Genomic DNA, 16,795 nt, shown 5'->3' with positions numbered 1-16,795 from the left:
GTAATACGTTACAACCAAGGCTGACCTATCTCCGCAGTATGCAAAGCTTTTTGACACGCATTTGTCACAAAATCCAGAGAGGGAGAGTTGGATATTTTTATTAATAAGCATACAGACTCAGGTGAGGGGCGGAGCGAGGCCTCTCTCAGCTCTTCTCCCGCCTATATTAACAAGAAAAAAAAATGCCCGTCTCGAGCCGAACCACTCTTTCAAAAAAAGGGAGAAAGACTTTTTAAAAAAGACAGCCGCCAGAAAACCAACTTTGCACTCCGGTGGGGACCAGGCAGGGCGAGGCCAGGCCCACTTTGAGGTGGGCGCTGGGCAGCGGCGTGCATTGCGCAGGCGTGCACCTGTACTGGTGCAGGGGCCACAGGCTCGGGTTTGCCCGCCCCCGCCTCTCCTGGCTTTCCATCCAGTAGGCCCCGCCTCGCCGGCTCTGCGCTGGGTCTTCTCCTGCAGTTGCACTGTGGCTCCGTGGGCGGGTAAACTGCGTGTTGCTGCGTCATCGTCAGTGGCCGGTTTGAATGAGACTCTCGTCGCACCCGTGCTGCCGCCACTACCGCGCCTCCGCCTTGGCCGCCGCCACAGCTTCATCGCGTCCCATTCCCTTCGACGCCTTTGCCAGGCCCAGCCTTCCTGCGCCGCCGCCGCCGCCCTTTGTGCCGCCATGCCGCTTTATTCAGGTGAGCTCTCTGCTCGCCCTGCGGTTCCGTTCTGTGCTAGGCCTCTGAGTAGGCCTGGCCTTCAGGCCGGGCACCCGGCTGAGCACGGGACGGGGGAGGGGATCGGGAAGGCGTGCGTCGGGGTGACTGCGGCGTGGCGATGACCCTGGCCCCTTTCTCTCTGCCTGCTATTTCTGAGCTCTGCAGCTTGAGGGACTGCTGCCCCTCCTGGCCCTGGGTGGGTGGGGGAGTGGAGATGGGGAGCGCAAGTCAGTCACTTGGAGTGGTGACTCTGCAGAATAGTTTCTGTCGCTGTCCTAGTGAACCGGGAGAGGTGAGGGTGTGTCCTGAGGCACCCGGGAGCAGGCTAGAGGTGTAGCGGGGCTTTTCTTGGGCTCATTAGTGGTAGCTGTGGAAGGGAGGGGTAAGGGCGGGATGGAAGGACCGGAGATGGAAGGTTAGCTTTCATCGTGCTTGGGGTTTCTGTCAGTAGCTTCCCATAGCTTACCCTTTGCAGCCTTTGGCTCAGGCACCTTTTTTATACCAATTTCAGTTTTATCCTGAGGCATACTGCGAACTTTTTGCTTTGCTTTCATTTCATCAGACGTTACATTGGGCTTCTGTGTCTGAAGCATAGCGTTAGCGTTGAGACTTAGATGAATACAGATATCCACAGGCGTCATTTCCTTTTAAATGGCGTTTGACAGTTTTTGTTTTATTTTATTTTGCTCCAAGGTATTGGCCAGGGATCACATTTTCACTTAGTTAATGGCCCTTGCTGTTTCTTAGTCTTATTCAAAATGGCACCTGAAATGTATGTAGTGGCTTCGGTTAGCTATGGATGTGTGATTCATTGGCCATTCCTGACTTTATCATGATTCCTTTATTGAAGATTCAGCATTTTCAAAGAATGGTATGAAACAAAGGAATAATGTTTAATCTCGAGGTTGATTCTTGATGTTCTAGAATCTTGAATGCTTTAATGATTGCTCTATGTCTTTCTAAAGCCATGATTAACAGTAGAATGGTACTTGAAATATTCTATTTATGCAATGTAGAACTGAGGGGTTATCAATTAAGTAATGGCAATAAATACCAGTGTATGCTAATATGTAAACACACTACCAACATCTCTCTGTTCCCCTCAAAAATACTTAATATTCACCAAACTTTCTATCTTAAACATTAAGTTCTATCTTAAATATTTAATCATATCTTTTCCTTATTTCCAAAATGAGAGAACTGGGGTAGATTTCCAAGGTTTCTTCCTTTGACTTCTCCATTTTGAGATTCTGTATATCAGGTTCTGCAAAAACCTCTATATTAAAATGAGAACGTTTTAAGTACCATTTCATAAGTTTTAGTAAAAAATTAAATATCCAGATTTGTATATGGGTAAGGATAAGTGCCATAAAAATTAATATGTATACCTGGCACAAAGCTAGTGTTTTTATAACGTTGCTTTGTTTCAATCTTCAACATAATCCTGTGATACTGGTAGGATTCTCTTTGATGGGTGAGCAAAAAATTAAAGTAACTTGTTCATGGTGACACAGCTAAGTCAATTTCAGGTGGGTTCTTCATTATTTCTTAAATTTTTTTTAAAAATTATTTTTGAGAGAGAGAGACAAGGCATGAGCAGGGGAGGGGCAGAGAGTGAGGGAGACACAGAATCTGAAGAAGGCTGCAGGCTCTGAGCTGTCAGCACAGAGCCAGACATGGGGCTTGAGCTCACAAACCGTGAGATCATGACCTGAGCCAAGTCGCACGCTCAACCAACTGAGCCACCCAGGTGCCCCTCTTCTTCATTATTTCTAATGCTGTTTTGGTTTTGTCCTGTTTTTTTCTTGTGCTATTGTTCTATGTTCCTTGCTTATTTCAAGATTACAGTTGTGCCCTCTTCAAACCCATTTCCCCACCTGCTGCTAGAGTGATAACAATGTTCAAAATAGACTGAAGTGGCCTTTAAAAAAACCTTTCAGGAATTTTACATTTCTATAACATAAAGCCCAACGCCTGTATGTTTTAGTATGACTTATTTATCTTTCTTGACTTGATCCTTGGCCAGTTTCCAGTTCCAGCTTCTTACCCCTCTGGGAATTACTTAAATCTCAGAACACATAATGCAGTTTTATGCTTTTGATGTTTTTCTTATCTTTTCCAGGAATGCTTATATATCCAAAGTGTCTGGATAACATTTAATTTTTTCTTTGAGACTCAAAGTTGATAGCCAAAGGCACCCCTATAACTATTAGTTAAGCATCTGACTCTTGATTTCAGCTCAGGTCATGATCTCATGGCTTATGAGATCAAGTCCCTCATTGGGCTCTGTGCAGCTGGCGTGGAGGCTGCTTGGGATTCTCGCCCTCTCTGTCTGCCCCTCCCCGGCTTGCGTGTGTGCTGTCTCTCAAAAATAAATAAATAAACATGTTAAAAAAAAATAAAGTTGTGGGCACCTGGCTGGCTCAGTCGGTTGAGCATCCGACTTCAGCTCAGGTCATGATCTCGCACTCTGTGAGTTTGAGTCCCGCGTAGGGCTCTGTGCTGACCGCTCAGAGCCTGGAGCCTGCTTTGGAGTCTGTGTTTCCCTCTCTCTCTCTCTCTGCCCCTCCCCTGCTCATGCTCTGTCTCTCCCTGTCTCAAAAATAAACATTAAAAAAAAAAAATTAAAAAAAGTTGATAGTTGTAACTAAAAGTTATCACTTTTTCCAGGAAATTGTTCTTCACTCATGAAGCTTTCCTTTGTGATCTTGGAGCATTTGTAATATTTATATGGTATTGTTAATTATTTTAACTTTTTCTCCTCCAGTCTCTCTTCTTACTAGATTCAAGGTTCATAGAGTCTCCCAAATACTTGTTACTGGGCTTATTGAATGAATGCTAAACACATTAATTGAATTGGTGAAAGAATTGGGATTTATAGTAAGGATTAGTTGTTCATATTTTGGTCTTATAGGAAAACAGACAACTATTGTGAGATTTTCATTTGAATAGGTGTGAAGTTTTCAGTGGAAACCAACTGTTACTTCTTATGTATTTTAATTTTTTTTAATGTTTATTAATTTTTGACAGAGACAGAGCGTGAGTGGGGGAGGGGTAGAGAGAAAGAGAGGGAGAGACAGAATCTGAAGCAGGCTCCAGGCTCTGAGCTGCCAGCACAGAGCCTGATGTGGGGCTCAAACTCCAGCACTGTGAGATCATGACCCAAGCCAAAGTCAGACGCCTAACCGACTGAGCCACCCAGGCCCCCCTCTTTTTATGTATTTTAAAAGTTAGCTCTTTTTTGAGGCAGATTGAAATTTTTTTATCATATGATAAATATATGTAACATAAAATACTATTTTAAAAAATGTTTATTAAACATTTTTTTTTTTACCATTTTAATTTATTTTTGAGAGCTAGAGACAGAATGTGAGTGGGGTAGGGGTAGAGAGAGAGGGAGACCACAGAATCCGAAGCAGGCTTCAGGCTCTGAGTTGTGAGCACAGAGCCCGATGTGGCGCCAGAACCCACAAACCATGAGATCATGACCTGAGCTGAAGTCAAACGCCCTACTGACTGAGCCACCCAGGCACCCCTAAAAAATATTTATTTTTGGGAGAGAAGAGTATGTGCACATGCACAACATTGCGGGGAGAGTTGGGGACAGAGGATCCAAAGCAGCAGGCTCTGCACTGACAGTATAGAGCCTGATGCAGGGCTTGAACTCACAAACCATGAGATCTTGACCTGAGCCCAAGTCGGACACTTAAGCGACTGAGCCACCCAGGTGCCCCTATTTTAACCATTTTTAAGTGTACCTTTTTTTTTTGGCATTAAGTACATTCACATTGTTGTGTGACCATCATCACTGTCTACCTTCAGAACTTTTTCATGTTCCTAGACTGAAACTCTGTACCTTTTAAAAATAACTCTGCATTTCCCCTCACCCACAACTCCTGGCAGCCTCCATTCTACTTTCTGTCTCTATGAATTTGACTACTGTAGGTACCTTACATAAGGGAAATCATAGTATTTGTCCTTTTGTATCTGGCTTATTTTGCTTAGTGTATCATCCATGTTGTATAGCAGGTGTAAGAATTTCATTACTTTTAATTTTTTTTATCTTAGAGTACGCGCATGAACAAGGTGGGGAGAGGGGTAGAGGGACAGAGAAAGAATCATAGGTAGGCTCCACGCTCAGCAGGGAGCCTGATCTGGGGCTCAGTCCTATGACCCTGGGATATGACTTGAGCCTAAATCAAGGGTCACATGCTCAACTGACTGAGTCACCTAGGCACCCCTGAATTTCATTACTTTTTAAAGCTGAATACTGTCCATTGTATGTCTGTACCGTATTTTGTTCATCTGTTGATGGACACTTGGATTGCTCACATCTTTTAGGTTATTCAGAATAATGCGCTGTAAACACTGGGTGTACAAATATTCATTTGAGTCCTTGCTTTACACTTTTGGGTATATATTTAGAAATGGAATTGCTGGATCACATGGTAAGTTTAATTTTTTGAAGACCCTCCATACCTTTTCCACAGTGGCTGTACTGTATTTTATATTCCCATCAGGAATATAAAGGGTTCTAGTTTATTTACATCCTCAGCAGCACTTGGTATTTTCTTTCTCTTCTTCTTTTTTAATAGCCATCCAAATGATTAAAGTAGGATTTTTTAATAATTTAATTGTATCTTTGGATTTTTCTTAATATTTCACCACTTCTGGCTTAGGAACCACACCTTTCAATTCTCCCATGGAGCTTTTCTTATAATCCAGAATCTGTATTCCTTGACCTGTTTTAAATATGCTTTATTTTTACAAGCATTTTTTTCTTCTCTCAAATTATCTTTCTAAACTTTCTTTTTCTATTCCAGTTGTATGTACTAATTTTAATAGTTGCTTAGTTAAACATACTTTGAAGTCCTTGAACCTCATTCTGGGAAGTGTTTCAGTGTCATCATATTTTGCTGAGATTATTAGGGTAGGATTCAGAAGACTTGAATATTTACTATTTTGTGATGTTAGTGAATCAGTCATGTTAAGACCCCATTTCTGTGTCAAGTAGGAAGTTGGGTTAGATTCATTTAAATTTTATTCAGGACCTACTGCATTCACATCATTCCTGATAAGGTAGGCATCGTGAGCATATTAAGAGGAATGACAGGCTAGTTCTTGAAAGCCAAACTAATAGGTTCCCTGGGGATCTTCTAAATCTAAAGTCCTGTTATTTTATAAATTAAAAAAGTAAATTATGGTTTTATTTCCAGTTACTGTGAAATGGGGAAAGGAGAAGTTTGAAGGTGTAGAATTGAACACTGATGAACCTCCAATGGTGTTCAAGGCTCAGCTTTTTGCACTGACTGGAGTCCAGCCGGCCAGACAGAAAGTTATGGTGAAAGGAGGAACGTTGAAGGTAAAGTCCAAATTTTCATTATATGATATTATATAATGACTGGAAAGACCAGAAAATGCAGCAGTTGAGGTATTTTATTTGGTGAGAGTATATAGTCTATGAGATTAAAGTGGTTTTATTCATGTTAGTGTAGGAAAGTACATTAAAGTATCATCAAAATTTTTATTTTAAAATGCATTGTATCAGAATACTCCTGGGGGGTCAGAGGAGTGTGGAACTTTCCATGTACCTCTGTTTGGATTTTTTTCCTGTGAGGGTGTGTTAAAAGTATTTTGTTTAGACAAATACAAAAATCTGTGTATATATCCTTAGTAATTTTCTGTTATAGGAGTGGAGAAAATTTTATCTCTGTTACAAATATGGAAGTTGCTTAAAAGGAAAAGACCACAAGGTATTTTTGTACATACATTCAAATGTTGTAAATCAAAGTATTTCAGCATCTTTACCAAAGCCCCAGTCTGGAATACTGGAAAACTGTTAATTTTCTTTTGGCCTGTTTTGCATTCTACTCATTAAAAAGGAGCTCCTATCACTTAAGAGTGATTACTATCTAACACCTACTTGGTGACAAAAAATTTTGCTTAAAAAGAGCAGGGAACATAATTTTCCCTTGGAATGATCACATTGACTACAATTACGAGTTTAAGCTTACTGGTATCATTGGTGATGGGCCACAAAAAGATGCAAGTATTATTGTTTGTAATACTATGTAAGTATAGTTTTAAAAAGGTACTATCCTCAAGAGTTAGGTATGAAATACTGAAGAGCTGTAGGTAACTATAGAGATAGGGCTTGGTTGCCCCTGTAAGCTGGGCAGTAAGAGATGTTGGTGAAGAAAACATTGTTTTCCCTCCAAGTTACAGTATGAGCTTTTGGTCATTAGGGAGGTTGGTAACCTAATTTGTGATGAGCTGTATACTGGTGGTGTACTGTGGAGAATTACAGAAAAATGGTAATTAAATGAAACTGACTACTAATAGTTATCACTTACTGAATACTTACTCTGTTCCAGGCTTTTATTTTCTTTAATTCTCACCTATATGTATTTTAAAAATGAGAATAAATGTGTTTTATAATTTCATAAATGAGAAAACTTAGCATCAGAGAGATTATTATTATTTTAAGTGTTTATTTTTGAGAGGGAAGGAGGAAAGAGCAGAAAGAGAGGGAGACAGAGGATTCAGAAGTGGGCTCTGCACTCATAGTAGAGAGCCTGATGCGGGACTCGAACTCGAACTGTGAGATCATGACCTGAGCTCATGTCCATCTTTAACAAGCTGAGCCTCCCAGGCGCCCCAGTGTCGGAGAGATTTAAGTAATATATAGTAACGCACCAGAAGATTTACAAGTCAGGCAGATCTGGGTTCATTTTCCAACTTTGTGTGAGCTCAGATAACTAAGTGATCTGAGGGAGCATATATAGTTACCATTCCTTATGATTTGTAGTAATAACCCTTAAACTGAGAAGGGCATTTAGGAAGTTACTGTTGTGCTTTGAAGCAGGGTGTCCAGAGAGCTAATTAGTGGCACCATCAAAGGGAAGCATATTGAGTGCCTGGCATCTTCAGTAAAAGGGAAGGAGTAACATATGTGGAGTTTAAGAAACAAAATAGATGAACATAGGTAAAGGGAAGAAAAAATAATAAAAACAGAGGGAGGCAAACCATAAGAGATTCTTCACTTTAGAGAACAAACTGAGGGTTGTAGGAGGGGAGGTTCGTGGGAGGGTTGGGCTAAATGGGTAATGGGCATTAAGGAGGTGCTTGTGGTGAGCACTGGGTGTTGTATATAAATGATGAATGAATCACTAAATGTACTCCTGAAACCAATACTACACTTTATGTTAACTAACTTGAGTTTAAATAAGTCTTGGAAGAAAAAAAAAAAAAGGAAAAGTACTGAGGTTAGGCAAAATACCTGTGGGCCAATCATGGCATGAAAAAAAATACCTGGTTTTAATTGAATATATTGAGGTGAAAGTATTTAATTGCTTCATAGATGTGAAATTTAGGATTTGAAAAACATTTGTAGACACAGCAGATATTATTAAGGGTTAGTTTGCCTTTGGTAATCCTGATATAATTTTTTCTTAATGTTTACTTATTTTGGGGGGAGAGAGTGTGAGTGGGGGAGGTGCTGAGAGGGAGAGGGACAGAGGATCTGAAGTGGGCTCTGCACTGACAACAGAGAGCCTGATGTGGGGCTCAAACTCATGACTTGAGCCAAAGTTGGAAGTTAGACACTTAACCAACTGAGCTACCCAGGCACCCCCCTGGTATAATTTCTAATAGCACTTTGATTCCTAAGAATCTCCTACTTTTGGTAATAAATTATATAATTGTTCTAATTATGTAGATCTTATTTTATAAATTACTCTTCATTCCTGTCCTGTAAGCTAGTTATTAGCTTTGCTAGTTGCATACATGCAACAAACATGCAAAAAAAATTAGTATCTGTCATCAGTTAAATGTTTTTTTAGTCTTTTTGGAACTGTTAGGTTTATGGTCTTTTAGATTGTGGCTTTTGTAGTTTAAGCAATTGTTAGACTTACTGGCTTTAAGACTGTGCATGTGTGCCCTTGTGTGTGAGAGTGGAGGAGGGGCAGAGAGAGAGGGAGACTGAGAATCCCAAGCAGGCTCCCACTGTCAGTGCAGAGCCTGAAGTGGGGCCCCCATCCCAGGAACTGTGAGATCATGACTTGAACTGAAATCAAGAGTTGGGATGCTCAACCCACTAAGCCAGCCAGGTGCCACCCCCCCCCCCAAGTATTTTTGATTATAGTAATTTTAAGTAAAATGTACATAAAGAAAAAACTGTTTTGGAGTAGCTTTCTTTGTTTTTTAAAGTATATTTCTTTTGAGAGAGAGCGGGGGAGGGGCAGAAAGAGAAGAGAGAGAATCCCAAGTAGGTTCCACACTGTCAGTGCAGAGCCCAACATGGGGCTTGAATCCATCAACTGTGAGATCATGACGTGAGCTGAAGTCAAGAGTCAGACACTTAACTGACTGAGCCACCCAGGTGCCCCTGGATACCTTTAAAGTTAGTTGATTATTAGAATATGTTCAATTTATACAGCCGTGGTTAAATGTTTTTTATTTGTCTTTAAAACAGGATGATGATTGGGGAAACATCAAAATAAAAAATGTAAGTATTATCATAACACTTATTATAATGCAATTTCTTAATTATTATACCAAAATACATTCTAAATGCCTTTTTCCATATATATGTGTATATATGTTCCAGCACTATCTGTTGAAAATACTTTCCTTTTCCCGTTGACTCATCTTGGAGTCTTTCTTGAAAATCACTTGGAGTTTTATTTTTGGACTCCTGTGTCATTGATACATTTGATTACAGCTTAGTTACTAAAATTTGTAAGTCTTGAAATGAGATTAAGTTCTCCAACCTCTGCCAGAATATTTTAGCTTCTTTGCATTTTCTTATAATTTTAGAATAAGTCTGTTAATTTTTACAAACGGACTCCTGGAATTTTGAGATTGTATTGGTTCTGTAGTTCATTTTGGGGAGAATGGGCATCTTCCTATTGAGTATTAAAATGCTTAACTATGATGTACTCTATTTAGGCCTTTATATTCTCTTACAATTGTGTAGCTTCTCTGTGTAGATAGAGATCTTCATGGTTTTTGTTAGATTCTTGGAATGTAGTGTTTCTTGGCTGTTGAAAATGATATTTTAAAAAAATTTTGTTTTCTAGTTCATGGGTAGATCGGTTTATTTTTATCCTGACCTTACTAAATTCACTTAATACTTTGAGTAGTTACTTTCTAGATCCCCTTGGGGCTTTTTATGTACATACGCATGTTTTCTGAAAATAGAGTTATTTTTACTTCTTCCTTTCCAGTCTTTAAGATTTGTTTCTTTTTATTGCCGTACTTCCCTGGGCTAGGACTTCTAACACATTGTTGAATAGAAAGTGATGAAAATGGGCATCTTTGTTTTATCCTAGCTCACTCATTTCATGAAGACCTTTTAAGTTATGAATGGCTGTTGAATTTTGTTAAGTGCTTTTTGTGGTTATTAAAAAGGTCATATGATTTTCCTACTTTATTCTGATAATCTGGTTAGTCTTCTTGATTTTTAATTGTTAAACCTGGCATTCCTGGGATGTGTGGCTTTCATACTTTTTGGTGTTTGTGACCCCATTTATACTCTATTATTATTTCTAAGCCCCAAAGAGTTTTATATATGTGAGTTATATCTATTGATATATTAGAAATTAAAACTGAAATTAAACTATTTAGAAATAACAATAACAGACGCATTACATGTTAATTTTTTTTTAATGTTTTCCAAAAAATACATGAAATGACTGGCAGTGTTCTGTGTTTTTGCAAATCTCTTTAAAAGCTAGCTTAATTAGAAGATAATTGAACTCTCATATTTGTTTCTGCATTCAGTATGTTGTGATATGTTGTTTTGGTTGAAGTATTTATAAGAAATCTGGCCTCACATAGTCAAATAGTGGGAAAAGGGAGTGGTCTTTTAAGATAAAATCGTGAACATTCTTCTTTCCTAGTACACCAGAACTTGTGATAGTTTATAATTGGTTAGTTTGTGGTAGAAACCACATCAGTGACCTTTCCAACATAAACATCTATTTGTCTGTTTTGCACTTAAAATGGATCTTAATTCTTGTGCATGATTTTGTAACATCATGTATTGGTCATTTGGAAAATACTCGTTTCCTAAGTTTTTTAGATCTTACATATGTTAATGTATTTTAATATACAATACCAAAAAATGGCATTCATTAATATCACCACCAACCTCAACAGTACATAGAGCTGCCAAGTACCTAGTGACAGATGTAACATTCTAATTTTCACTCAGAAGCTCTAATTTTGTCATCAACTATAGTCAGTTTTTCCTAAGGCATCAAGCTCACTTCATTTATTTTTGAGAAAATATTGGCTAAATAGTCAAGTATAAAAACCCATAATTTGTAGTTGTTGTGAGTAAAAATGGTATTTCATTACAAAAGCAACTACTCCAGGGGTGCCTGGGTGGCTCAGTCGGTTAACCATCCAACTTTGGCTCAGGTTATGATCTCACGGTTCATGAGTTCCAGCCCTGCATTGGGCTATGTGCTGACAGCTCAGAGGCTAGAGTCTGCTTTGTAATCTGTGTCTCCCTCCCTCTCTGCCCCTCCCCCCTCCTCTCTGTCTCTCTGTCTCTCTCTCTCTCTCTCTCTCTCTCAAAAATAAACATTAAAAAAAATTAAAAAGAAAGCAACGAACTAGTTGCTAGAACTAGTTTGCAACTCAGACGTTTATGAAAGCTTATCCTGAAAAAAATAATCATACTTTGGTATGCAGATGTGTTGTTTTCATTGATTTTATTTTTTAAATAGATTTTGTTTTTTAGAACAGTTTTAGGTTCATAGCAAAAACTAAGTGGAAGATACAGAGCTTTCCCACATATCCTCCTCCCTACACATGCAGAACCTTCTCCATTACCAACATCCCCTACACATAATTTGGCACATTTGTTGCAGTTGATCAGCATGCATTGACACATCATTGGTACCCAAATCCATGGTTTACATTAGGTTTCACTCTTGGTGTTGCACATCCTGTGAGTTTGGACAAATGTATAATGGCATATATTCCCTAATATGGTATCATTACAGAATAGTTTTACTGTTCCCCCCCCCCCCTCCCAAATTCTGTATGGTGTGCCTGATCCCTTCTTCCCTTCAACCCTCTGATAACTATTGATATTTTCATTGTCTCATGGTTTGGCCTTTTTCCAGAATGTCCCATATTGGAATCCTACAGTATGTGGACTTTTCAGATTGACTTCTTTCACTTAGTAATCTACATTTAAGTTTCCTTCATGTCTTTTCATGGCTTTGATAGTTCAGTTCTTTTTAGCGATGAATAATAGTCCATTTTCTGGATACACCACAGTTTATTCACCTCCTGAAGGAGATCTTGGTTGCCAGAAGTTAAGTTTTTTTTTTTAATATTTTTTATTGGATGCTTTCCATTCCATAGCACAGAATATGAAAAAGGAATGTACTCAAAGGTTGAGATTTAATAATCATTTTTACCAGTTCATTTGATGTCATTACTTTGATATGTGTTAAACTGTTAAAATTTTTTCCACTATTAGTGCAAGTTCTGCACAATGAACAAGGGACTGTAACTTCCTTGGTATTATGCAAACAGCTTTGATTGTGTTGACTCTGTGAAAGAATTTTAGAGGGGTTGACAAACACTTGGAGAACGGGACAAACCCATTAAATCATGTATTTATCTCATTTATATATTGCTGGATTTTATTTTCTCATTTTTAAATTATTGCTATTTTTTTAATGTTTATTTTTGAGAGAGAGCGCAAGTGGGAGAGGAGCGGAGAGAGAGGGAGATACAGAACCTGAAGCAGCTCCAGCTCTGAGCTGTTAGCACAAAGCCTGACTCAGGCCTCAAACTCACAGACCATGAGATCATGACCTGAGCTGATGTTGGATGCTCAACCAACAGAGCCATCCAGGCGTCCTTCATTTTTTTAAAAAGGATATTCATATATATGTTCATGAGGAATATTAGTATTTTTATTTGGGGATGTATTCCCTCCCCTTTCTTTTCTAAATGAGTTTGTGTAAGATTAGTATTATTTCTGTAAGTAATTGAGAGAATTCATGGATAAATTATCTGGACCTGGATTTTCTATGTTGGAATTTGATTAATACTCAGTTTCTTTAATAGATACAGGGTATTTAGATTTTCTCTTTTTTATGTCCATTTTGGTGATTTTTCTCTTTGAGAAAATTTGTTTAAATATATGGAATTTATTGGCATAATAGTCATTGCCAGAATAATCATTAATTATTCTTTTGTATTTATCTTTATTTGTTGATATTCCCCCTCTTCATTCCTGATACTAATGTGTCTTTGCTTTTTGGGGGGGGAGGGTGGTTAGTGTTGCTAAGGATTTATCAGTTAATCTTTTCAATTTTTGACTTTGTTGATATATTACCTATTTTCTATTTTATTGATACCTACTTTTTAAATTATTTCCATTTTTCCTACCTTGGATTTACATTGCTTCATTTTATTGCTTTTTAAGGTGTGTGCTTAAATCATGGACTTTTTTTATATCTTCTTTGTTCATGTAGACACTTAAAATTATTTATCTTTAATTACTTGTGTTTGTATCCACAACTTTTGGTATACTATGTTTTTATTATGCAGTTAAATATTTTCTTATTTCTGTTTTTTTTGACTGATTGTTTAGAACTATGTTGTTTCATCTCCAGTTATTTGGGCCTTTTTCTAGTATATTTGTGTTATTCATTTCTAATTTGATTCTGTTATAGTCCCATAACATACCAATATTATTTCGGTCCTCTGAAATTCATTGACCCTTGTTGTATGGGCTGTGTATGGCCCAGAAAGCCTACAATATTTATTGTATAGCCCTTAATAGGAAAAGTTTGCTGCCTCTTAGTATAAAGAGTCCTAAGATGATGTTTTTGAACTGCTGCTCTAGGGTTTATATTACTTATCTTTAACTTATCTGCCTTAAATAACAAATGACTTCAAGTATAATGTAAGATTTTTCTGATAGTATACTTCCATTTTTCTGGTCTTTGCTGCTATTGTCATACAATTTATTTCTACATGTTAGAAATCTTATACTTGATTCCTATTTTTGCTTTAAATAGTTACATTTAAAGAGGTTAAAAATGTATAAAAGTCATATTTACCATTTTTGTCATTCTTCCCCTTGGATCCAAATATAAATTTCCAGCAGATACCATTTTCTCCTGCCTGAAGAACCTCTACATTTCTTGCAGAGCATATCTATGAATTTTTCTCATAGCTCATTTTGTTTTTCTGAAGAGCTCTTTCTTTATGTCACCTTCATTTTGAAAGACATTTTTGATAGGTATAGAATTCTAGATTAACACTTTCTCAGTACGTGAAAACTTTTCTGATTTGCATAGTTGCTGTCATTCTTTTGTTCCTTTGCATGTAATGGTTCTAGTTTTCCTGATGCTTTTGAGATTTTTCTCATTGTTGCTTTTCAGCAATTACGTGTTTTGGAGAGGTTTTCTTTATGTTCTGTTTGAGCTTATTGAATTTGTGGGTTTTTAGTTTTTATTATATTTGGAAAAGTTTCAGCTGTTTCTTTAAGTATGTTTTCTGTGTGCCCTTCCTTCACTCTCTTTTTCTTTTTTAATGTTTATTTATTTTGAGAGAGAGAGTGAGAGAGACAGAATCTCAAGCAGGTTTCCCACTGTCACCATGGAGGAGCCCCATGTAGGGCTCGAACCCACAAACTGAGATCATGACCCCAGCTGAAATAAGAGACCCTCAACCAACTGAGCCACCCAGGTGCCCCTCTCCTTTTTTGAGACTACAGTTAAACATATATTGGGTAGCTTTGTCCATTATACAGTCTTGGTTCCTTGAATTTGTGTGTGTGTGTGTGTGTGTGTGTGTGTGTGTGTGTATCCATCTTTCTCTCTTTTTTTTAAATGTTCATTTATTTTGAGAGAGAGAGGGTGCATGTGTATGAGGGAGGGCAGAGAGGGAGAGAGAGGATCCCAGGCAGGTTCCACACTCAGCACAGAGCCTAATGCGGGGCTCTATCTCAGGAACTGTGAGATCATGACTTGAGCTGAAACCAAGAGTTGGACCCCTAACCGACTTAGCCACCCAGGTGCCCTGTATCTTTTCCTTTCTTGATGGATATTTGTGTTTATACTTTTTGACTATTATGAACAAAACTGCTGTGAACCTTCATTTTCCTTGAGTAAATACCTATGAGTGATGCATATTTTCATTTTCCTTGAGTAAATACCTAAGAGTGAAATTGCTGGATCATGTGGTTAAGCTATATATTTAACTTTGTAAGAAACTGCCAAATACTTTCCATAGTGGTGGTTGTACCATTGTACATTCCTGTGAACAATGTATGATGGATCCAGTTGTTCTGCATCATGACAGCATTTGATTGTTGTCAGTCATTTTTCTTTTCACCTTTGTGGTGGGTGTATAGTGATGCTTTCTTGTGGTTTTAGTTTACATTTATGTGATGACTAATGATATTGAACAGATTTCATGAGCTTATGGGCCACTTGTTTATCTTCTGTTTGTGAAACATCTGTTCAAATCTTGACCTATTTTTAATTGGATTATTTTCTTAATTGCATTTTGTATATTCTTTAAAAAAATTTTTTTTAATGTTTATTCATTTTTGAGAGACAGTGACAGAGCTTGAGTGGGTGAGCGGCGGAGAGAGAGGGAGACACAGAATCTGAAGCAGGCTTCAGGCTCTGAGCTGTCAGCACAGAGCCTGATGGGAGGCTTGAACTCATGATGTGGCATCATGACCTGAGCCAAAGTCAGATGTCCAATCGACTGAGCCACTCAGGCACCCCCCCCTTTTAAATCTCTTTGCATTTTGTATATTCTTTATGTATATTGGAATCAAGTCTTTTGTGAGATACATATGCTGTGATATTTTCTCCTAGTTTGTGTTTTTTAGTCTTTTATCTTAACGTGTTTTGTTGAGTAGTTTTAAATTTTGTTGAAGTATAATTTATCAGTTTCTTTTATGGTTTTGACTATTTGTGTCCCATCTAAGAAGTCTTTGCATGTGTCAAGGTCACAAGAGACTTCTGTATTCTAAAACTTTTACAAGTTTTAGCTTTTATATTTAGGTATATAGTCTGTTTTGAGCAGACTCTTGTGTTTGTTGTTAACTAATGGTTGGCGGTTTTTTTTTTTCCCATATGAGTGTTCACTGGTGAGAGCACATGTAAGTCTGTTTCTGGATTCTATTCTGTTGGTGTGTGTATATGTACCTTTATACCAATATTCACTTCCCACAGTCTTGATTATTCAAGACGTGAAATCCAGTAATATTGTTCTTCTTTTTCAAAACTATTGGCTATTCTAAGATCTTTGCATGTCCTTTGCACTTTTTAGATTCAGCTTATTTTCTAAGAGTCTGCTGGGAGTTTGATTGGAATTACATTGATACTATATATCAAATTGGGACTTTTTTTTTTAAGCTTATTATTTTGAGAGAGAGAGTGGGGAGGGGTGAGAGAGAGGGTGAGAGAGAATTCCCATTAACAGTGGGACCATGGCCTGAGCCAAAATCAAGAGTCAGATGCTTCACTGACTGAGCTACCCAGGCACCCCTCAAATTGGGACATCTTAATATTGAGTCTTCTAGTTTACAAGCAAGGTATATACCTCTCCATTATTTAGATCTTAAAATTTCTCAAAACAGTGTTTTATATTTTCAATATAGGGTCTTATACATGTTTTGTTAAATGTCAGTAAGTATTTCATGGTTTGATGCTATCATAAAGGTGTTTTTCAAATGTCATCTTTCGGCTTATTGCTAATATATAGAGGTAGAATTAATTATTGTATATGGATCTTGTGTCCTGTGATTTTTGCTGATTTTTACATATTGGGGTTTAGGATAATGTAGGTTGGTATACAGTCATGTTGCAAATAAGAATGGTATTATTTTTTCCTTTTCAATTTCCCCTTTTATTTCTCTTTTTTTCTTTGCTTTATTTCACTGGTTAGGATTTTCAGCAGTGTTGAGTAGAAGTGGTTGATAGTAGACATCATTGCTTTTTCCCTGAATCTTAGGAGAAAAATCTCCAGTCTTGGCTGGAGTTGTTTTACAGATGTTCACCATTAGTTTGAAGAAGTTCTTTTCTGAAAGATTT

General features: G+C 37.8%; 1 protein-coding gene across 1 annotated transcript in view; it reads left to right on the top strand.

Moving 5' to 3' along the window:
* The first annotated feature begins 334 nt into the window (after nt 1-334).
* Nucleotides 335-16,795, top strand: part of USP14 (ubiquitin specific peptidase 14) — a 48,592-nt gene continuing 32,131 nt past the window's right edge. Inside the window, exons 1-3 of the mRNA XM_043558426.1 lie at nt 335-683; nt 5,921-6,066; nt 9,178-9,210. Coding sequence (XP_043414361.1) covers nt 668-683; nt 5,921-6,066; nt 9,178-9,210 — 195 coding nt within the window. The 5' untranslated portion in view covers nt 335-667. The remainder of the gene's footprint in view (nt 684-5,920; nt 6,067-9,177; nt 9,211-16,795) is intronic.

Source organism: Prionailurus bengalensis, chromosome D3, assembly GCF_016509475.1.
Source record: "Prionailurus bengalensis isolate Pbe53 chromosome D3, Fcat_Pben_1.1_paternal_pri, whole genome shotgun sequence".
Classification (NCBI taxonomy): Eukaryota; Metazoa; Chordata; class Mammalia; order Carnivora; family Felidae; genus Prionailurus; species Prionailurus bengalensis.
This window is presented reverse-complemented; position numbering and strand designations above follow the sequence as displayed.